General features: G+C 46.4%; 1 protein-coding gene across 1 annotated transcript; it reads right to left on the bottom strand.

Annotated features, from left to right (window-relative positions):
* Positions 1-19,646: 19,646 nt before the first annotated feature.
* Positions 19,647-22,929, bottom strand: LOC120705706 (translation machinery-associated protein 22-like). The gene is made up of 7 exons (XM_039990190.1): positions 22,617-22,929; positions 22,435-22,524; positions 22,231-22,295; positions 21,591-21,672; positions 21,388-21,455; positions 21,221-21,304; positions 19,647-20,037 (listed from the first exon to the last, which is right to left on the bottom strand). Exons 1-7 carry the CDS (start codon positions 22,780-22,782, stop codon positions 19,981-19,983), a joined length of 612 nt encoding a protein of 203 aa, XP_039846124.1. The 5' UTR covers positions 22,783-22,929; the 3' UTR covers positions 19,647-19,980.
* Between the last annotated feature and the right edge of the window lie 1,111 nt (positions 22,930-24,040).

Raw genomic sequence — 24,040 nt, 5'->3', positions numbered from 1 at the left:
GAGGCGAGCAAATCCAAGGCGGATCCGCCCGCGCCCAGCTGGAAAGGCGCCGCGTCTGCCGCAGCCTCGCACCCGGGCGCGGCTCCCTTCCCCCGCCACAGGCAGCCGGGCTCCACAGCGAGGCGCCCCCACCGATTAGACGGCGGATGAGGGCCGGCCGGCTGCGCGCCGCTCGCTCCCGACGCGTCGCCGCCCGTGCTGCGGTCCGCCCCGGCCCTATCCACCAACGCGGTGGACGCCCGCTCCACCCTAGTCGCAGGGAGCTGCAGCCGCCGCCATCCGGGCTCCACCGAATGGCAGGCCCACCGGGCAGCGAGCGCGGGAGCCCATGTGCCGTAAGCACTGTGCGGAGCGCGTGCTACCTCCCACCGCGCGGAACGCACTGCGGCAAGGCGCTGCCCCCGCCAAGCGGGCTCCACCCGATGGCTGGCCCACCGGTCAGCGAGGCCGGGCGCTTACGCGGCCACTGCCACCGCGCGGAGCACGCGCTCGCTCCAGGCAGCAGCTATTAACAATTTTTATAGTAACCGACCGGACCATGAAAATATAAAGTGGAGTACAAAGGGGGATTTGGGCCACGCCTAGGGCCAGTTGCCAGGCCCGAATCCGCCCCTGCTACTGTATAATAAGGTGATATTTGTTTTCCAGGGTCAATCTGTTTATAATTTTTTTGATAGATGAGTGCTAATCCACGAGACGAATTTAACAAGTCTAATTAATTCATGATTTGCTACAGTAACCATTCGCTAATTATAGATTAATATACCTCATTAGATTTGTCTCACAGTTTAGCCCCAAAATTCTGCAATTAGTTTTATAATTAAATTTCATTTATTATTTTTGAATTTAAATACTAAAATTCTTTTTATATGACATGGTCTATAGTTTAGCCTTAGAAATCGAACAACCCCTAAGTAGGCAGAGACGCCATGCAATAATCCGCCCAACCCTACTGCCGAACGAAGCATGGTGTCTCGTCTGGCTGCAGCGGCAACGGCGGCGGCTTCCTCCCCCTCCCCTTTGCTCGCCGTATCTCACGCGGCCTCGCCAGTTCTTCAGGTACGAGCATCCTTTGCACTTTCCAGATATCGGAACCGTACACACCGGTTGTCGGCTCGTTGATTGGGCCCGTTCTTAAACACGCTTGCCAGGTTCATACGATTTAGTTTGTGAATCAACTGTTCGTGATTGCGGATATGTTAGTGTAACGAACATGGCACCATTTATGCCATTTCGAGTGATTTTGGTGATCGAATGACAACACAACACTTGGACTAACATAATTGTTAAGATGATCGTTCTCAGGCTTTTAGGTTCAAGTGATGACAAAGAGAAAGAGAAGATAGGCGTAGCAAGGCCTGAAGGGCCGCCAAACGCCGCCCCTACGGGGGTCGAGGGGGAGCCGCCCCTCGCGGGTCTCAGGGCCGCGCCCTGAAAGCTCTTCGGATCAGGAGCACCGGAAGAACCGATGCCTAAGCATCGGTGCATCCGACGCTTGTCGGAAGAACCGGCGCTATGAAGTTTGGTGCAAAAGGGAATCGAAGCCAAGTCAGCCTATAGGCACCGGGTGAACCGACGGGTCAAAAAGGGGGCATCGATGCATTGGGCGTCCTATGTTCCAGAGACGATGTCAAGGCTCAGGAGAAGTTTCTTCAGCACCGGTTCAACCGACGGAGCATCGGAGTATACCATCGGTGCAATGACGTTGTAAGGATCGATGGACCAATAGGGGGGGTGAATTGGGCCTTTTTCAATTTCTAAAACAAAGTAAAGCAACCTTAACCTATGCAAAGCTAGTAGGGCACCAATTCACCAACCGAATAACTAAGCTACCTACACAAGCTAAGAGAGATAAAAACAAAGTAAAGCCTAGCAAGGTAGAGCTAAGATATGATCTCTAAGTCAAGCACATGAGTAAATTGCAAGAAAGAAAAAGCTTGAATAAAGAGAGTGGACAAGAGACGACCGGATTTTTCCCCGTGGTATCGATGTGTTGGCACACACCCCTAATCCACGTTGTGACACTCTCAAGGAGTCTTGTCACCTCCCACGTCACCGAGACGAGGGCGCTCACTAAGAGTCTCCGTTCACCATCCCGGCGTGGTGAAGATCAAGCCACGTACAATCTTCTTCTCCGGGCTCCCACAATCCTTGGCAAGCTCCGCGAGAAAACACCTCGATCACCAAGATCGCCTAGGTGATGCCAATCACCAAGAGTAACAAGCAAAGGCCTTCACTTGAGCAAGAACCGATCACCAAGAACGGATGCACACTAGCTTCTCTCTACTCAAGTCCTTAATCTTGCTTCTTGATTGATTGAATGCACAAGTATGTGAATGATGAAGCTCAAGGTGGCTCTTGACTATAGTATGAGTGTATGGATGTTGCCTGGTGTCAAGAGTGGGCGAAATGACCCATTGGAGGGGTATATATAGGCAGCTCACACAAATAGAGCCGTTGGAGAAAAGCTGCCAGAAAACTGCGTAGCGCCGGTTAATCCGACGTCCCTCCATTTGTCATCGTCGGTTTAACCGGTGAATGTAAACTGCCTCTTCTGAAAACTAGCCGTTACAACTTGGGCAGATTGACCGACGTATCATCGGTTTAACCGGTGAGTGTAGTTGTCCACTAATCAACTGAAAAACCAAGTCTCTGGACAACTGCACCGACGTTAACTCAAACCTATCGTCGGTTTAACCGGTGAGTACAACTTTTGAAATCCACTGAAAAACCATCTCACTGGTCAATTGCACCGACGTCTTGATTCAAACAACGTCGGTTAATCCGGTGAATAGAACTTGAATTGCCCTGGAAAAACCAACTCTGGACTAATGCACCGACGTTAAATTCAAACACGTCGGTTTAACCGGTGTATTGAATTTGTCCATATTCTGCTGACTTCGTTTAACCGACGTATAGAAAATTGAGAGCGTCGGTTAAACCGGTGTATAGACTTTTTCTGATTTTGTCTTTTCTGATTTGAGTCTTGAATGAAATCCAAATATTATTGAGATATAGTTTGAGAACCACTTATTTGAACTTCTAGAAACCTGAGTGACCATAGTGTGCATCCATTTTCAAATGACCATGTCCATGCTCAAGTTACTAAGCCTTAACCCCTCTTAATAGTGCGATCACTACAAAACTATAAAACCTATACTAACCTAAGTGTCCTTCTCAACTTTGTGACACTTAGGACTAGAAAGATCCTTAGCTTTGACATATATAAATTGAAAACCGAGATCGCCTTTTAGAATGACCGAAATTGAGGGGCCTCTTTTGACATATGACCAAATGAGCGATAATGATCTATTAAGCTGCACAAACTCATTAGTCACAATAATGATTGTCATTAATCACCGAAACATACCTTGAGGGCCTAGATGCTTACAATCTCCCCCTTTTTGGTGATTGATGACAACACAAACATAAATAACGAGAGAGCGAGAAAGATAAAGCAGGATAAACACAAGCAAACTCGAAAGCAGGACCAAAAAGCTCAATGGCTCAAACGAAATCCATAGATATGTCTCAAAGAACGGCATACTCAAACGACAAATGTACATATCCATGAATTAACACCAAATGAGATACAAAGAATCAAGGTCCTGATAACTACGAGCTCTCTCTAGCTCTACCCTCCCCCTAACTCTGACTCCCCCTGACTCTCTCCCCCTTTGGCGTCAAAGCACCAAAAAGGCGAGCTACTGGTCCGGCTGTCGTGGTACTGCAAGGAAGCGGTCCGGGTCATCATCGTCGTCATCGTCGGACGGTGTACCCTCGGTGACAGACGGGAGCTGCTGGTCAGAACTGCCTGCTGGATCTGAAGTGACTGGGGGTGTAGCTGTGGTAGATGCTCGCGTGCTGGCACTACCTGGAAGAGGGTCCGTAGAAGTAGTAACCGGCTCAGCAGAAGATGTGTCAACATCTGAAGTAGTGAGTGCTGAAGCTGCCGGCTGTGACGGCTGCTGAAGCAAGGAACCCTCTCCTCCTCCCCCTGAAGGTAGTGTCTGTGGTACGACGGGGAGGGCGACTGACTGGACTGCTGAAGGAGACTCCTGGAAGATTGAAGTCGCTGGCAGTGGAGAGAACAGTGGACGACCGGCAGACCCAAGTAATGCGGACATCGAGAACGTGGTCTCCGGTGTCGCTGAGGTAGCTGGAGCTACAGTAGGGGCTGGAGCTGGTGTAACGGCAAGCTGAGGTGCTCCAACACCCTGAAGGCCTGGCTGTCCTGGCTGCTGCGGGGCGAGTCCGGTGTGAGAGTAAAGCTGTGAGATCATCCCGAACATCGCCATCATCCCCTGCTGCATCTGTTGAAACTGAGCGTCTGTCCTTTGTGAAACTCTGTCGATAAGCCCGACAAAACGCTCCTCTGTCGCTGCACGCTCTCGGGCTGCCTCTCTCTGAATAGCAGCAATTTGAGCCTCATGGGCTCTCCTGGCCTCCTCCTGAGCAAGTCTATCCTCCCTCTGCTGGGTCATGAGCTACTGTAGTAGTGAAGTGAGCTCGGACGGCTAAGTCACCTGAGACTCAGAGACTGTAGCAGCTGCTGAAGTCGGAGGAGCTGGCTCTCCTGAACCTCCTGCCTCGTGATCGTGACTGGCTGGGGCAGCTGAAGGAAAGTACTCAACGTCGTCGGAGGAGTCTGACTCAAGCTCAGACCAGTGAATCTCATCATCTCCCCCGGGAAGCTGTGCCTCTGCTGCTAGGAGTGCCTCATCCTCCTCTGCCACTCGTGCCTGAACCTCCGGTGACAGTCGAGCCATCGCTGCTCTATCTGCGTGTCTGCCCCTCCTCCTGTCCTGTGGAGCTGTGGGTCGGTAGACAGGGAACCTGGGAGCCTCGTCGTGACGGTAAGGGGCACTGATGGGTGACTCTGCTGGCATTATCATAGAGCATATGTAACTGATCCAGTGCGCATAGGGAAACTGTCGCACCACACCCATCCCATCAGTGATCACATCCTCGATCTCAGCCAGAATAAAGTCAACTATATCAAATGGCTCGTGAGTGAGGATGTGTAGGAGCAAGAGCTGCTGCAAACCTATGAACCCCTTTGGGTAGCCACTCCTCGGTAACAGAGTCCTCCGGAGTGCCATGTGAACAGCGTAAGCCTCTGGGGTCAGCAAGCTCGGCACTCTAGCGTAAGAGGCTGGGAACGGCTGGCGGAAGCACTGAGTGATCGCCTCGTGAGAAGGAGCAATCCCGCCAACCATCGCCCTGCGGGGTGGATCTGAGTCCCCGTAAACCCTCTCGTGCAGCGAGACGTCGACCAGGTCAACTCCAAGTATACCAGCAATGGTCGCCCTCGATAAACCAAAGTCCTGCCCTCCAAACATGAAGTGCACGGCTCTGCGCTCGGGGGCTATCCAAGCTGTAGCATAGAACACTCTGACCCAGTCCTCGATATAACGGTTCTGCTCCATCTCTAGCAGCCTGGGCAGTCCTCTGAAGTGAGCGAAGTGTGCTCTCACATCTGCTCCCCCTGCGGCTGTCCTCAGTGAGACCCAGTCAAGAACCCTGTGCTGAAATCCGGTGGCCCCTCCGCTGGAAAGTCTCGTAGAAGCTGGCCTGTAGCAGAGTCCAGAACCTCCTGTCGACTCTGCTGTCTCGGGTCACTGGGAACCAGACCTCCTCGTCAACACTCCACCTGAGCCTCTTGACCTTGGCCGCATTGGCTCGGGTCAAGTTCTGGAGCATCACACCTGGCTCCAGACGCACAACAGTGTCCATACGGAACACTGCGCGCTCGGCCTCTAGGGCCTCGGCTCTGCGAGCTGCTGCTGCTGCTGACCTGCGGGGCTCCTGTGGCTGGTGTCCTCCCCGAGTCCTCGGTCCAGTGCGACGCTCTGTCGCTGCCGGGGAACCTCTCTCAGACGACTGCTGTGGAGAACTCTGCCCCTCTGACTGTGCTGCCTCTGAGTCAGAATCTACAGCTGTATCTGACTGATCTGACTCTGCTGCTGCTGCTGCTGCTGTCGCGGCTCTGGTGGCCCTGGCACCTCTTACTCTGCCGATACCCCTGCCTCTGCCTCTGCCTCTGCCTCTGGGGTCCTCCCTGATCTGGAACGGACGAGCACGGCCTGATGCCTGCTCCTCGGCGGCCTTGGCCACCATCTCGGCCCTCTCGGCCTCCTTCTCTGCACGAGTCCGCTTGCGAGCGGGCTTCTCGACCACAACTTCCTTACCCTTCCTCTTCTCGCGACCCATCTCGAACAGGCAATATGTCGAGCACTTGGCGAGCACTGATGGGCTGCGGCTGCGGCGTGAATGGCGTGGATGCTTGGAGACGTGGAGGCTGCGGCTGCGGCGTGGATGGCGTGAAGGCATGGAGTACAGTGGTGCTTGGCGATGGAGGCACGTGCGGCGGTGAGGACGTGGTGCGGCGGCGGCGGCTACGCGCACAGGCGGCGGCGCAGAGCGGTTGCGCGGGCGGCGCAGGCGCGCACGGGCGGCGCTGGGCGAGCGCGAGGGCGCGCCGGCGGCGGCTCGACGTGCAGGCGAGCGGCGGTGAGTGGTGGCGGCGCGGAGGCGAGAGGCGGCGCGAGAACGAGGTCAAGCGGCGGCGGCTGGAGTCGGGCGAAACAGAGAGGAAGAAAACCAGGCGTCCGCGGGCAAGACACATATATGACAGGTGGGCCCGCGATTTTCTTTAACACCGGTTGATCCGACGCGTAGGGTTTGAACGCCGGTTGATTGCGTCGGTGTAGTTCACCCGAGACTTCTGCAGATATGTTTTTGAACGCCGGTTGAACCGATGATGCCAAAAGTGAACTCGTCGGTTGATTGATCAAAACGCCGGTTGATTGCTTGGTCTGATATGCAATTATGATCACCGGTTGATCCGATGCTCTGACTTTTGAATACGTCGGTTTGTAGCGAAAATGGCCTCTCATGCCATATTTCAATATAATGTTTTGGCGATTGATGACACACGCAACACTTGAACTAATATGTTTGCTTAGATGATATACTCAGGCTTTTAGGTTCAAGTGATGACAAAGAGAAGAGAGGCGAAGCTAGGCCCGAAGGGCCGCCCCTCGCGGGTCTCAGGGCAGCGCCCTGAAACCTAAAAGAAATCAAGTCACCGGTTGAACCGACGCCAAGCAAATTACACACGTCGGTGCATTGACTTGAGCACGTCTGGGAGTTTTAGTATCACCGGTTAAACCGACGTAAGGCAAAATGTACTCATCGGTGCAATGACAGAGATGGCCTGCGGGCTAGGGTTTGGCACCGGATGAACCGACGATAGGAAGTTTGAATACGTCGGTGCAATGGCAGAAGCAGACCAAGGAAAATGCATACATCGGATGAACCGATGATGCACCGGTTAATGGCGTCGGTGCAGTTGTCCAGAGAGTTTGTTTTTCAAGGATCAGATGACAGTTGCACTCACCGGTTTAACCGACGCTAACATTACATACACCGGTCGATTGCGTCAGTTGATTGCCCGTACACGTAACGGCTAGTTTTCAGTGGGCAGTTTAGTATCACCGGTTAAACCGACGATGGCAATTTGGGGAGCATCGGATTAACCGGTGTTAAGCACATTTCTGGCAGCTTTTCTCCAACGGCTATATTTGCTTGTGCTGCCTATATATACCCCCAAGGCCGCACCATTTGAGTGTGCTGGAGTTAAAAGAAGTATACTAGAGCTAAAGATCATCTCCAACCACCATAGAGCTTCATTGTACATCATATAGGCTTAAGCACACTTGTTAGAGTGCTTAGTGCTTAATTAGGGATTAGTTCTTGCGAGAGCTCCCTTGAGAGAAGTCTTGCTGCGGCAAGCAAACACTTGTACTCGTCGTGTGACCCTCCGACTTGGTGTGGAGTGGCAACGACACTTTGTGCGGGGAAGGAGGCCCCTACTTGGTGTTAAAGCTCCAAGATAGTGAAGACGGTGCCGTGGTGACGCTTCGAGATAGACGGTGGCGGTGACCTCGTCTTTGTGACTTGGTGTCACTTAGCCTTTACTTGTCGGGAGCCTTGGAGGCGTGGCAAGACGGTGATCAAGCGAAGAGACTCGGTATCACACTTGTTCTTTGTGAGCAAGTGGCCGTGGACGTAGGGAGGGACTTTGGTGTCCTAACCGAACCACGTTAAATCGTGTGTCTTGGTGTCTTCACGGGAGTTTGCATATCCTCTCCCTTACCGCTTTACTTACCGCATTACGTTTCCGCATTTACTCTTTCTTGCTTACCTTTACTTTCCTAGTTAGTTTGATTAGGATTGGCTATAGGTTGCAAGTCTTTTGGGGTAAGTAGAGGGTAGCATAGATAAACCTTAGTCATAACTAGCATGTGTAGGACGTGTTAGGTTTATCTTATGCAATTAGATTGAGCCCTAGGATAGAAAAGCGATTAGCGACCCTATTCACCCCCTCCCCCTCTAGGGTCGAACACCCCGGTGATCCTTACACGGTTGAACGCCTGAAACTTGACTGAGCTGAGCCACAACTTAGTAACGCCGGTTAAACCGATGGGTAGAGATCCTTTGAACGTCGGTTTAACCGGTGAAGGCAAAAACCCCACACTCAGCTCACTCTTCTATGCTAAGTCCAATAAACTTATAAGATTCAAATAAACTCAAGTTAATGGACTTGCATAGGCGACTTTACCCCTCAAAATAAATAGGGTAGCACACTTGCTTAAATAATTTTCTTTTTAAACAAAAAGGAAAAGCCGCAAGAGAGACAAAGCGCCAAATAAAATGTATGAGCCTTGTCATAGGAATATTGAAGATAGAGAGCTTCAAACTCATTATGACATGACTCACTAGGCAAGAACGCACCTAACACTTTGCTCTTTTCACTTTTCATGAATTAAGATCTTGTATATGAAACAAGTCTCATTTTCATCAAGTGATCTCCTTTGTGACCCTTACGCATGCAATGATGATGCAAACTATAACCACATGCGAAAGTAAAATAAACATGAAGTGCACACCTATATGACAAGAAATGCATGACAAGAAATTAAGATCTACTTGTCAAGTTTGAACCCACGGGAAGCTTCTTCATGATGAGCCTTTCTACAAGCCTAGAGGAAAACAAGTGGACCACCACCTCTAGCTAAACCCTTGCTCATCACTATCTTACCATGGTTAGACAAGTGTCCTATATGTATGCATTTTTCTATATGACATGGCAACTTACATGACGTTTGCCGCATCTAACACACTAAGCTCATTCCTTAGCCTAACAAAGGTGCTCTCGTCTAATGGTTTTGTGAAAATATCCGCCAATTGCTCCTCGGATCTCACACCTTGAAGAGATATGTCTCCTTTGGCTTCGTGATCACGCAAGAAGTGATGGCGAATATCAATGTGCTTTGTGCGAGAGTGTTGAACCGGATTCTTGGCAATTTTTACGGCACTTTCATTGTCACAAAGGAGTGGGATCCTATCTAGTTTCACACCAAAGTCCAAAAGGGTTTGCTTCATATATAGGATTTGGGCACAACATGCACCGGCCGCTATATATTCCGCTTCCGCGGTGGACAAAGCCACGGAATTTTGCTTCTTACTAGACCAAGAAACTAGAGAACGCCCAAGCAAGTGGCAACCCCCGGAGGTACTCTTGCGATCCACACGGCTTCCGGCAAAAACCGAATCCGAGTATCCCAAGAGATCTAAACTAGCGCCTTTGGGGTACCACAAGCCTATGCTAGGGGTGTGCTTGAGATACCGAAGGATCCTATTTACAGCCGAAAGGTGTGACTCCTTTGGGTTAGCTTGAAAGCGGGCACACAAGCACACACTAAACATTATATCGGGCCTAGATGCGGTAAGGTAAAGCAAAGACCCTATCATAGAACGATAGAGGGATTGATCAATCGGTTTACCGTCCACATCCAAGTCGAGATTCCCATTGGTTGCCATGGGTGTCTTGATTGGCTTGCACTCATCCATCTTGAACTTCTTCAAGATATCTTTAGTATACTTTTCTTGATGGATGAATGTCCCTTCCTTCATTTGTTTGACTTGAAAATCAAGGAAGAAGGTCAATTCGCCAATCATGGACATCTCGAATTCCCTAGACATCATGGTAGCAAACTCATGGCTTAGTAAATCATTAGTTGAGCCAAAGATAATATCGTCAACATAAATTTGACAAATGAAAAGATCCCCGTTGACGTCTTTTGTGAACAACGTGGTGTCCACCCTCCCGGTCTTGAAGCCTTGCATGATTAGGAAGTCACGAACCTCTCATACCAAGCCCTTGGAGCTTGTTTGAGCCCATAGAGTGCCTTGTACAATCTATAAAAATGGTTAGGATTCCTCGGATCTTCAAACCCGGGAGGTTGCTCAACATAAACAAGTTCGTTAATAACGCCATTTAAGAAAGCACTTTTCACATCCATTTGATACAACTTAATGTTATGATGTGAAGAGTAAGCAAGAAGAATGCGGATAGCTTCAAGTCTTGCGACCGGAGCAAAGGTTTCACCAAAATCCAAACCTTCGACTTGAGAAAACCCTTTTGCCACAAGTCTTGCTTTGTTGCGTATCACCACCCCATGTTCATCTTGCTTGTTTCAAAAGACCCACTTGGTGCCGACGATGTTCTTGTCTTTCGGAGGAGCTTCGAGGACCCAAACTTCATTGCGGATGAAGTTGTTCAACTCATCTTGCATGGCCATCACCCAATCCGAGTCCTCAAGCGCTTCCTCTACGCTAGTGGGTTCAATACAAGAAACAAACGAGTGATATTCGCAAAATGAAGCATGTTTAGAGCGAGTTCTTACTCCCTTTGATGGACTACCAATGATTTGACCAATTGGATGATCCTTGGAGATGCGACCATGCTTCACTAGCGGTACTTGCGTGGATGCTTGTTGGGGTGGATCATGGGTGACTTGTTCTTGTGGTGGAACACTTTGCTCTTCTTGTTCTTGAACTTGGGGTGTTGGCGTTGGCACATCTTCTTGAGGTTGTGTATCATCTTTTTCTTGATCTTCATCCACTTGGGGCGCCGTGGAGGTGCTTGGTGTAGATGAGGAAGGTCCTCCCCCTTGATCATTGCATTCATGCACCTCTTCCGGCTTGATATCCCCAATGGACATATTCTTCAAAACTTCATCAATCTCCTCATCACCTACATTTTCATAGCCAACAACCTCCTCTTGGGAGCCATTAGATTCATCAAACTCCACATCACATGTTTCTTCAACTAACCCGGAGGTTTGATTGAATACTCTATATGCTTTGGAGTTTGATGCATAACCAAGAAAGAAACCTTCATCACATCTACTTTCAAACTTACCGAGCCTTTTCTTCTTGTAGATGAAGCATTTGCAACCAAAGACTCGAAAGTATGATATATTTGGTTTCTTCCTGGTGATGAGCTCATATGGAGCTTTCTTGAGGAGTCGGTGAGGATATACTCGGTTGGATGCATGACACGCCGTGTTGATTGCTTCCGCCCAAAACTTCTCGGACGTGCCATAATCATCCAACATTGCTCTAGTTAGGGTGATGAGTGTCTTGTTCTTTCTTTCCACCACTCCATTTTGTTGAGGCGTGTAGGTGGCGGAAAACTCATGCTTGATGCCCTCTTCATCGCACCATTCTTCAATCTTCATATTTTTGAACTCGGTGCCGTTGTCACTCCGGGTCTTCACAATTGAGGAGTTGTACTCCCTTTGAGCTCTTCTTGCAAAGGTCTTGAAGATTTCCGGAGTTTCACCCTTATCGCCTAGAAACATAATCCAAGTGTAACGTGAAAAATCATCAACAATTACTAGGCAATAGAGGTTACCACCAATGCTCTTGTATGTAGTTGGACCAAAGAGATCCATGTGAAGTAGCTCGAGCGGCTTGGAGGTAGACAACATCGTCTTGATGGGATGATGTGTTGCAACTTGCTTCCCGGCTTGACATGCTTTACATAGCTTGTTCTTGTCAAACGTGACATCCTTCAAGCCGGTAATCATCCCTCTCTTGTGGGCTTTCTTGAGGTTGCTCATGCCAATATGAGCAATTCTTCTATGCCAAAGCCACCCAAGAGAAGACTTGGTGAAGAGGCATGTCATGGTACTTGTTTGCTTTGAAGAGAAGTCCACTAAATAGATGTTGCCATGCCTAAACCCCATGAATACCATTGACTTGTCTTCTTCAAGAGTTACTACAACACCATTCTTGTCAAAGGTACACGTTAGTCCAAGATCACACAATTGAGTAATAGAAATAAGATTAAAACTAAGTGCTTCTACAAACAAGACATTAGAAATGGATAAATCTTTAGAGATAGCTATTCTACCCAAACCTAAAACTTTTCCCCTTGAGTTATCACCATAGGTGACATGTTCATGATCGCCGGGGTCTTCAAGGGAGGTGAACATGCTATCATTGCCGGTCATATGTTGAGAGCAACCGCTATCTAGTACCCAATATTTTCCACCGGCTTTATAGTTCACCTACACACATGAGAATTCACTTTTGAGTTTTAGGAACCCAAACAAACTTTGGGCCTTGCACATGTGTGACAAGAGCTTTTGGGACCCAAAGTTGCTTGGGGAGCTTTTTCTTTGACTCCTTAGTGAGTTTGCCAATGAATTTGGCCTTCACCTTGCCCTTCACTTTACTCAAGAGAAAATGGTTATTTTGAAACATTGAAGAATAATTCTTGGGTAATTTAGGAAGAGGACGTGATGGTAAAGTGCACTCCCAAGTGTGGTGCCCGGTGACTTGGCAATGTTGGTAATATGATCCAACTTCCTTGATGAAGCTAATCTTTATCTCCGGAGAAGGAGTAGTGGCTATGTTTGGCTCCGGAAATGAACCAAGACCTCTTTTGCCATAGTCACGGGTATTGTTGAAGAGAATCTCTTTGTGGATGTATTCTCCTCTTGAGAGCTTCTCCACACTACTCTTGAGGCTTGCAATTTGATCCATCAATTCCTTTTCCCTAGAAGGTGCAAGCTCGGGCAAAACATTAGTAGCATTTGCATTAATGAGTAGGTCATCACATGAAGTAGAAGCATTGACCTTCTCAATAGTTTCATGAGCAAATTTCTCAAGACTTGGGTCAATTGCTTCATAGGCAAATTCAAGTTCTTGATACTTGTGAGCCAACTCCCTATGCTCTTGTTTAAGGTTTTTGTGGCTCTCTTCAACTTGCTTAGCAAGTACAAGTGACTCATTGTGCTTTTTAAGCAAGTCATTGTACTTGCCAAGCAAATCGGAGTGGGCAAGCTCTAACTTGGCACGAGTGCTCTCAAGAACCTTGACTTTGCCCTTTTCCCTCTTGATAACGGATGTATACTCATTAATGAGGTTAGCAAACTCATTAGGGTCAAGCTCATCATCACTATCATCTTCACTCTCACATACCTTAGAGTTACCTTTGGCCATGAGGCACATTGGAGGTGGAGGTAGTGATGGTTCTTCATTTGTGAGGGCGATGGTGACTATGTCTTCTTCATCACTTGACTCTTCGCTTGACGAGACATCGGTCACCCACTCTTGTTTTTCCACCAAGAAGCTTCTCTTGGTGTGCCCTTTCTTCTTTGGGAAGAGCTTGGTCTTCTTGTCATGGCTCTTTTTCTTCCCAAGTCTCTTGTTCTTGTTTTTCCTTTCTTCTTCATCATCATCGCTTGAATCATGGCGATGCTTGCTCTTGTTGTCCTTGTTTCTTTTGTCCGGCTTGGGGCAATTTGGACGGATGTGACCTTTTTCTCCACAATTGTAGCAAATTTTGTTCTTGACATCCATTGGCCGGAACATTCCCTTTTTTGAGTCAAAGTTGAAACCCTTCTTATTGATCTTGTCATTCAAGCGGGTGAACTTCCTCATCATGAGAGCAAGCTCTCCATCATCTTCAACATCGGATGAGCTTTCATGATGATCATCTTCTTCATTGCTTGAGCTTGAATCTTGCTTGATCATCTTGAGCTTGCGGGCTTTGTTTGCCTTGGTCTTTAGAGCAATTGATTTGCTTGAAGTTGGCTCTTCGGACATACCAAGGATACTCATCTCATGAGCGCGAATTTCGCCCACAAGTTCTCCTACTTCCATTGTGTCAAGATTCTCCTTTTGAAGCATAGCATTGATGATGTTATACTTGGGCTTCGGGAGGAGCATGAGAATCTTGCGATTTATGGAGGCACTGTCAATTTTGGATATTTCAAGTGCATTAATGTCCTTGACAATGACATTCAAGCGAGAGTACATATCATTGCAATTTTCATGAGCTAGCATTTTAAAAGAATCATACTTAGCTCTAAACAAGTGATATTTTTGCTCACGAACTTTAGTGGAGCCTTCATGAATTTCAATGAGCTCCTTCCAAATATCACTTGCTAAGTCCATGCCATTAACTCTAGCAAAGACTTCCTCACTAATGGCTTCGAAAATTGCATTTCTAGCCTTGGTATTCCATTTTAATTGTTCGGCGGTGGGAGTTCCGGTGAATCCGGTCTTAGTGGCCAACCACACTTCGGGGACAATCGCATCAAGATATGCGGCCATGCGAACTTTCCAATAAGCAAAGTTCTTGCCCTCGAAGTGGGGCGGCGAACCACCCATCTTGGCCATAGTTCTAGGCGGTGAAGCCTAATGATCCAAATGAGCAACGAGGCTCTGATACCAATTGTAAGGATCGATGGACCAAGAGGGGGGTGAATTGGGCCTTTTTCAATTTCTAAAACAAAGTAAAGCAACCTTAACCTATGTAAAGCTAGTAGGGCACCAATTCACCAACCGAATAACTAAGCTACCTACACAAGCTAAGAGAGATAAAAACAAAGTAAAGCCTAGCAAGGTAGAGCTAAGATATGATCTCTAAGTCAAGCACATGAGTAAATTGCAAGAAAGAAAAAGCTTGAATAAAGAGAGTGGACAAGAGACGACCGGATTTTTTCCCGTGGTATCGATGTGTTGGCACACACCCCTAATCCACGTTGTGACACTCTCAAGGAGTCTTGTCACCTCCCACGTCACCGAGACGAGGGCGCTCACTAAGAGTCTCCGTTCACCATCCCGGCGTGGTGGAGATCAAGCCACGTACAATCTTCTTCTCCGGGCTCCCACAATCCTTGGCAAGCTCCGCGAGAAAACACCTCGATCACCAAGATCGCCTAGGTGATGCCAATCACCAAGAGTAACAAGCAAAGGCCTTCACTTGAGCAAGAACCGATCACCAAGAACGGATGCACACTAGCTTCTCTCTACTCAAGTCCTTAATCTTGCTTCTTGATTGATTGAATGCACAAGTATGTGAATGATGAAGCTCAAGGTGGCTCTTGACTATAGTATGAGTGTATGGATGTTGCCTGGTGTCAAGAGTGGGCGAAATGACCCATTGGAGGGGTATATATAGGCAGCTCACACAAATAGAGCCGTTGGAGAAAAGCTGCCAGAAAACTGCGTAGCGCCGGTTAATCCGACGTCCCTCCATTTGTCATCGTCGGTTTAACCGGTGAATGTAAACTGCCTCTTCTGAAAACTAGCCGTTACAACTTGGACAGATTGACCGACGTATCATCGGTTTAACCGGTGAGTGTAGTTGTCCACTGATCAACTGAAAAACCAAGTCTCTGGACAACTGCACCGACGTTAACTCAAACCTATCGTCGGTTTAACCGGTGAGTACAACTTTTGAAATCCACTGAAAAACCATCTCACTGGTCAATTGCACCGACGTCTTGATTCAAACAGCGTCGGTTAATCCGGTGAATAGAACTTGAATTGCCCTGGAAAAACCAACTCTGGACTAATGCACCGACGTTAAATTCAAACACGTCGGTTTAACCGGTGTATTGAATTTGTCCATATTCTGCTGACTTCGTTTAACCGACGTATAGAAAATTGAGAGCGTCGGTTAAACCGGTGTATAGACTTTTTCTGATTTTGTCTTTTCTGATTTGAGTCTTGAATGAAATCCAAATATTCTTGAGATATAGTTTGAGAACCACTTATTTGAACTTCTAGAAACCTGAGTGACCATAGTGTGCATCCATTTTCAAATGACCATGTCCATACTCAAGTTACTAAGCCTTAACCCCTCTTAATAGTGCGATCACTACAAAACTATAAAACCTATACTAACCTAAGTGTCCTTCTCAACCTTGTGACACTTAGGACTAGAAAGATCCTTAGCTTTGACATATATAAATTGAAAACCGAGATCGCCTTTTAGAATGACCGAAATTGAGGGGCCTCTTTTGACATATGACCAAATGAGCGATAATGATCTATTAAGCTGCACAAACTCATTAGTCACAATAATGGTTGTCATTAATCACCGAAACATACCTTGAGGGCCTAGATGCTTACAGACGTCAGCGCCCAGGAAAAGATCCTTAAGCACCGGATGAACCGGTGATGCATCGGAACAAAGCATCGGTTCAACCGGTGGTCACTGCATCAGCTGTCAGTACTTCAACGGCTACTTCGGTTTATGAGTGATCGGAAGAACCGACGCTACCCCTGCCAGAGGCATCGGTTCTTCCGGTGATACGCAGATTTTCAGCTAACCATTGGAGCAACGGCTACAAGACTTGGTGGCCTATATATACGCCTCACCCCGGCCATTTGAAGTTTGCTGGAGTTGCTGGACATCCCACACACTCCAAAGAACATCTCCAAGCCATACAAAAGCATCAAAATCATATCCTTAACCCTTAGCACACTTTGAGAGTGTTGTGTATAAGATTAGCTCTTAGTGAGTGAGATTGCAAGGCTTCAAGCCTTTGTGCTGTGGTTCATTAGTGAACCAAAACAAGAGCTTGGTGCGCCGGCACCTTGGAGCGTGAAGCTCGCCGGCAACGTCATCGACCCTCCGACTTGGTGTGGAGCGGCGACGACACTTTGTGCGGGGGACGTGGAGACCCCCATCCTTTGTGGAGAAGCTCCTTAGTGGAACCCGGGGCCAAGGTGACCGTGATTGTGTTCACGGAAGAGACTTGGTGGTCAAGTAGCAATACTCTTAGTGAGTGCTACAACAACGTGGATGTAGGTGTGCCTTTGTGGCTAACCGAACCACAGGATAAACACCCGCGTCAAGAGTTTGCTATCTCCTATCCCGCTCTTTAAGCTTCCGCATTTCATACTAGCAATTTGTGTGCCTTTACTTTCATAGAATAGTTTTTTGATAGGAAAGGCTATAGGTTGCTAAACTCTTTTGGGATAGGGGTTTCACACTAGAACAATCTAGTTGCACATCTAGATAGCATATTTTAGTTTAAGTTTTGTGCAAACTAATTGGAGCCATATGTCTAAGTTTTTAAAATGCCTAATTCACCCCCTCCCCCTCTTAAGTTAGAGCATCCGATCACTTTCAGTTAGATAGGCCCGATGCGATCGTATTGATCTTAGATATGGATGAATTTTAGCGCCTTGTTGTTTTGGGGTCAACATGCCGCTGCCCTATTTGGCTTGCATTGTTGATTCGGTCGCCCTTTGTGTGCTTGCGTAGGTCACGGCACGAAGGTGAACTTGTGGGAGGATCCGATGAGCCCTATGAGGTGGAAGGCATCTCACGTGAGTACCCCTCAGGAATCTTATTTAGTTCATCGCAGCTAATGGTATTGATTGAGTTTTTTATGTTCATCCTGGTAGGCATAAAACTAATGACACGGACATGTTTTCGCATGCAAATTAGTCCAGTAATTGCTTTACTTGCATGACATAGCATAAAAAACGATGCATTTCCATTGATAAGTTTTCTCTATGTGCTGCTATAAATTGTAATGTTGTTTGTCGGATCTGCTTTGCATTGTGTTTCCATCAATCAGTTAAACTTTTCTTGCTTTATGCTCTATGTTGTTGTTCATGCATGCTATTCTGTAATAATTTAGCGCAACTCCAGTAGGACTATTAAATGGGCTGTCATTTCCATATTTACTTAGTGGGTGCAAAAAATTAATCTCCAGCAGGCCTTCCAAATGAACTGCCATTTTGGTAGGCTTTCCAAATCCCCCCACCCCCCAAATTTGATAGCCCTCTATATGGACTGCCAACTATGGGCCATCTATAGAAGCCCAATTTACTCGGCCTGCTGGAGTGGAGGCCCATTTTGGGTGAGTAAAATTTAGAAGTGGGTTTCTAAATAGACATTTGCTCACCCAAATTTAGAAGTCCTACTGAAGTTGCTCTTATAAGTTGGTACATCCAGAACTTTTACATCTGCTTTAGGTATGCAGTTTATGATAGCCACCGTTACTGTGTGGGGTGGTTTAGTTTATGCCGGGTTCGAGCTTTTTGATCCGGAGGAAAGAAACAAGAAGGTATTTTTTTTAACACTGATTATTTATACAAGGCTTTAACTGTGCTATATATAAGTTTGTTATTACCTGATTTTATGATAACCAGATAAGTGATAAATGCACAGAAAGCAGAAATATTAACTGTAAACAAACAGTAGCCGCATATGCAATGAAAATCGGCAATCATTGAGTCAAGTGGCATGTTTATGATGTTCTGGCTTATTTTAGTGGAGTTTGTGATAAGACATATACATCCACTTGTGATTTCATTTTTTTACAGTGAGATTTATAATTTTTAAAATCTAATTCTGTTACAAAAATCTGATACTCACAGACACTGGCAAAGGCAAAGGCGCTGGCACTGGCAAAGTCTAAGGCAAAGTAGGCTGTACTGGAGGAAAAAACTATTTTGGTGGCAGTGAAATAAAGGCCGTGTTTAGTTGCTCCATAAAGTTTTTGAAAAAACATCTTTCTATGTTTGAAGTACTAAACATAGATTAATCACAAAATAAATTACAAAACTCGTCTGTAAATCGCGAGACGAATGTAATGAGCCTAATTAATCCGTCATTAGAGGTTGTTTACTGTATCATTACTGTGGCAATTTAGCGCCTGATTACAGCCTAATTAGGTTCATTAGATTCGTCTCGCGATTTACAGGCAGCAATCGCAATGCGTTTTTTATTTCGTCTAGATTTAAGTCTCCATGCAGGTGCCGGAAAAAAATTTGGAATTTTGATTTTTGCAACTAAACGGGCCAAAGTGATGTGCATACCATAGGCAAAGTAGGTTGTACTGGATGAAAAATCTATTTTGGTCAGCAACTCCTTATACCAGTCTTTCTGATGCATGATGAGTAGAGATTTCTTTGATCCAGTAGATAAATATTTTTATACATAAATTTGGTCAAATATAATATTGTATTACTTCGCATTATATATATATATATATATAGGATATATTTTATGGGCGGTGGGAGTAGGCCCGGGAAATAGTACAAGGATGTTGCTTGCTGTTCATTATCGAGAATCCTGTTAAGTTTTTCGTCTGCTTGCTGCTTGCTGCTTGCGTATATGTTTTCTGATGCAAGGCTAGTCGCTATGCCAGGTTGTATTCTTCTGATGCAAGGCTAGGCTCAGCACATCTACCTGCATTCCCAGCTCTGCAATGCATACTCAGAACACATTGAGTGCCTTATAATTTGAAGTTCAAATTCAATGCCTTTTAATTTGATGAATTTAGTCTAAAAGAGATTATAAAATGACAAATTGCAGTTGCAAATGCACTGCATCACCTGAAAATTGTCATTTTATCTCGTTTGAACCAGATCCGATTTGAACCTCATATTTTGCCCATATATATAGAGCATATCACCATCTATAGGCGTGTGAAGTTTAAAAATGCTTAACGACTCCTAGATATACTTGTGTATTTGCACCATTTGCAATTTTCACAAATCTACACAAGTTGGCTCCTGATTATGCAGTAAAACTGCTTAGTACATTTTCAAACAGCATAACGACAAAACATGCTTTCAGGAAATTGCAAAATATATATATATATTGATTTGATACATGGAAGCAGATGTCGGTGGTAAACAAAATACCACTTTTGAACTTAGCCTAGAAACTGAAGCAAAAGATGATGACTTCGCACAAGAGATGAACTCATATGGTTGCTGCATCCCTTAACAGACATGCTCTTGCCTTGTATCTGTATTATATTTGTAAATCCACTGGTCTCGGGCCTTGTAAACCATATGACATTAAGCAGCAGGAACCTTCCTTCCATCTTCAATGAAGAAAATGGCAGACTCAGGTACCTGAAAAGAACAAATGTGATGATAACTTAGCACTAAACATTACTGCCAATTCTTAATAATTACCAGCACATGGTGACTACTGCAACCATATTATGCGCACAAACTCCTCAGAAATCATAGATTATTTTTTTCAGCAGTTTTACATCGCACATGTCGTATCTAGTCATTCTTCAGACAGAGTTCACTAGATAACAGAACATAGAAGTCAGAATGACTTATTATACTCTTAAGGAAAAAGGTATAACAACTCTATTTTGCTTAAACAAAATAAGTATATTTTCACAAACAGGAACCAAGCAAGATCTATGGAAGGAAAACATGTAGTATTTGTGCAACACCAAAATGAACTACGAAAAAAGGGGTTCCTTTATGTCTTAAGCATTCTGATAGAAAATGAAAAATGACCAGAAAACACATGGATCAACCTCATTACATCTACCACCTAATGGAACTTTGGTTCTCTAATCCTATCCCAATCAATGAGCAGCAAGTGCTACTCTTCCACCTTATAATTGTGGATGTATATTATTTAATCAAATTTGTTTCATTACTCAATGCAAATATAATAATTAAATTATCATTTTTCAGCAATTTTACATGGCACGTTGTCATATCTAGTCATACTTGAGACATAGTTCAGTAGAGAACAGAACACTGTCGTCAGAATCACTTGTTACTCTAAGAAAACATATAACAACAATATTTTGCTTAAAACATAATATGTACACTTTCATCAAATTAATTAAGCAAGATATATGGAAAGAAAACCTATAGCATTTTTGCATCACCAACATGAACTAAGACAAAAGATATATGTTCTTGCCTTAAGCATTCTGATAGAAAATAAAAAATGAACAGAAAACCCATGGATCAACCACATTCCGGAAAAAAAAGACCACCCAATTGTATTTTGATTCTCTATTCCCATTCCAAACAACGAGCAGCAAGTGCTGCTCTTCCACTTTATCAGTCTTAGGTATATCATTTAACTACATTTGTACCATTTCTCAATGCAAATATAATTGTTAAATAACATATTTAGGTGATGTATTCCCACATACTGTTGTGACAATGAATGGCGTGTATAAGAAAATTATAAGGTGGATACAGTATCAAAAAAACATGCATGAAAACAAATAAAAGATGTAAACATAATAAAATGCAAAGCTGATGGATAACTTACATCAGGCCACGTATCTGTAATAAACTCCACAATATCATATGATATGTCACCTTGAACATCAATCTGCTCCTTCTCAGTTGGGCCCTGAAGAACAGACCAAAGAAGAGATGACTCAACCATGCTCAAAATCAAAAGCTAGAGTAACATCATGAGCCACGACAGAGTACCTTAACAACGGAGGCTCCAGTTGCAAACTTCTTCCCAAGCTTCTTCGATGCATCACTCAGCTTTACACCTACAGGTACAGGGAAGAACAAATAATAAAAAACATCATACTGCAAACAGCAGCCATCAATATAGCAATCAATTCTACTGTGCTGTCATGCCATTTCACTCATACAGGTTTTTATTTAAACTAGAAATAACTCACCAAACAATTCAAGTCCTTTCACCACAGTGACGCATTTGCGCTTGTTGCGGACAATCTTCTCCATCACAACCTCCTGCTTGTCCTGCACGTCGAAAGAGAATATTGTCAGCGATGAAGTTGTATTATCTGAAAATTTAAAAATGCTGCACACAGAGACTTCAATTGGTTTAAACTCAAAACGGGAAGACAGTAGTGCAAAAATCATTCACAATGAGTACATTGCAACCCAAACTAACCAGCACAATAGCCAAATAGGTTACCAAATTACATATCATCACTTGAATTGTAAGTTGTGATGGCAAGTAATCAAATGTAAACGCCAGTGGTTCAATTCTAACCAACTAAAAAATGTGGGAACCTCACGGGGAACCAACCTTTTCCTTGAAGACATTGGCTACAGATACCTCAATTGGCTTAAACCCAGCAAACAGTAGTACAATAGCACTGAACAAAATGAATATATCGGCAAAAGCAACAGTATATTCAGCACAGAACAGAAGGATATCTGGATGCTCCAATGAGGTACACGCTCACAAAATATCACTCAGAATTTCTGAACTCCAAACTAACATTTAACAGTAGATTTAGCAGGCCAGTAATCATGATGACTCAATTGTAAGAAGTGTGTGTGGGAACCAACCTTTTTCTTGACCTTACCACCAGGAAGGCGTTTCACCTCCTCCGGCTTAGATGCAGAACCATCCCCTGAAACAGAAAAGCAGCACACGTAGATTAGAGATCAGTTTTTCAACCTTCAAGAGGCTCACAGATCGAAGGTTGGCGTCCATCATCCCCTTAATCTCTAATCACTATCAAGACGGGCAGAGCAGGAGAGGACACAAACCTGCAGCGCTGCTGGTGGAGCCGTCCGAGATCCCCACGCCCTGTAGGCGCTCCCCGACCTTGTCCACGTCCTTGTCGCCGCCGCCGCCGCCTGCGCGCCCGACCAGATCAACCACGAATTAGATTAGGCCGCACCAGAGACAGCGGGGAGCGCGAAGGGGGAAGGAAGGCCGCGGGACGGACCGGACGAGGAAGAGGCGATGAGCTCGTCCGGGTAGACGCCGGGCGCGTGGGCGCGCAGCCAGGGCTTGCAGCGCTCGAAGTCGGGGCCGAACTCGCAGTACTCCGCGGGGAGGCCGCAGACGCCGCAGTAGAGCACGCGCACCGGAGCCGGCTTCTCCGCCGCCATCGCCGCCGCCGCCGCCGCCGCTGGTTCCCGCGACTCGATCCGGTGCTGCGGAATGCGGCGGCGATTGGATTCGATTTGACTGCGGGGATTCGGGGAATAAAGGGCTCGGCTCGCCAACTTGTGTGCCCTGCCGCCTGCCTCTCTCTCTGCTCGGTGCGCTGCTCGCCTGGTTGTCTTTTTGGGCGGATTCGGACGAGATTTTTTCCCCTTTCCTCATGGGAAAAAAAGGAAAAATTGATGTCAAGGCCCAAGGGGATGATTTGTTACTGGGCCCTGATGGGCCTAAAGAGATGGACGAATTTCTCGATGGGCCGGGCTGTGTTCTTTTCTTCTTCAGAGACAGTGTCATTCATTCGTTTTTGTGTGTGTTTTGTTTCTGATTAAACTTTGCACACTCGTTTCGCAAAAAAAAAAAAAATGCACGCTCAATTCATGGCTTCAGGCAGCAAGGTATTTTTCTACAGACGTACTAAATTTTTAATTCTTACAGAAAAATGATGCTAATGCTTGTGTACCAACACGAGATGTGCAATGCCAAATTGTCCATTCACAGACACGAGCAGATTCGGAGCTCCTGCTGCGGAGCCGAGTTGAGATTGAACGGGTTTGTCCACCGCGGTGGAGGCTGAGGAAGAGCTGTCGCTGGCTACGGAGGAGGTAGTTCCGGCGGAGGAGGCGCCCATTCGAGGCGGCGGATGCGTGAGGCTGTGTTCTCTGATTTGTCAGAAGCTTGTCCATGGACGCGTCAGCTGTATGCGAGCCCAGAGAGCTTGTCGAGCACCTTCGTCAGTGCTGCATCAAACCCGTCAAACTTCTTCGCGAGCTCATCCATGGAGGTGGTCATCGGCGCCTCAAACTTGGTCAGCTTCCGGGATGGCGCCAGATCGAAGAACATGCAATTCGGGAAAAAAAATTTAGGGGAGGCGGCTCTAGATACCAATTGTTACGAACTGGGATAGGAGGAGAGGAGAATCAAGAGGAAAAGGATAGCAATCAGGAGAATCTGGGAAGGATTTGGGGAAGATCTCGTTCAGAGTTCGGTTTTCTTATTCCATAACCGTCCAGACGCCAGCCGATTACAACGGAGGCCCACCGGCCAAATGGGCTCAGCCCAATACAACCACAGCACGCACGCGTTCGCTGGTTGTAAGACTGACCTCAGCAGCATGTCCCCAGCCGTCCGCGTCCGCATCCTCTCGCGCGCCTCTGCACACGTGGCGTCGCCCCCGGCCCTGCCGCGTCACCCCGCCCGCCCGCC

Source organism: Panicum virgatum, chromosome 5K (genome assembly GCF_016808335.1).
Source record: "Panicum virgatum strain AP13 chromosome 5K, P.virgatum_v5, whole genome shotgun sequence".
Taxonomy (NCBI): Eukaryota; Viridiplantae; Streptophyta; class Magnoliopsida; order Poales; family Poaceae; genus Panicum; species Panicum virgatum.
This window is presented reverse-complemented; position numbering and strand designations above follow the sequence as displayed.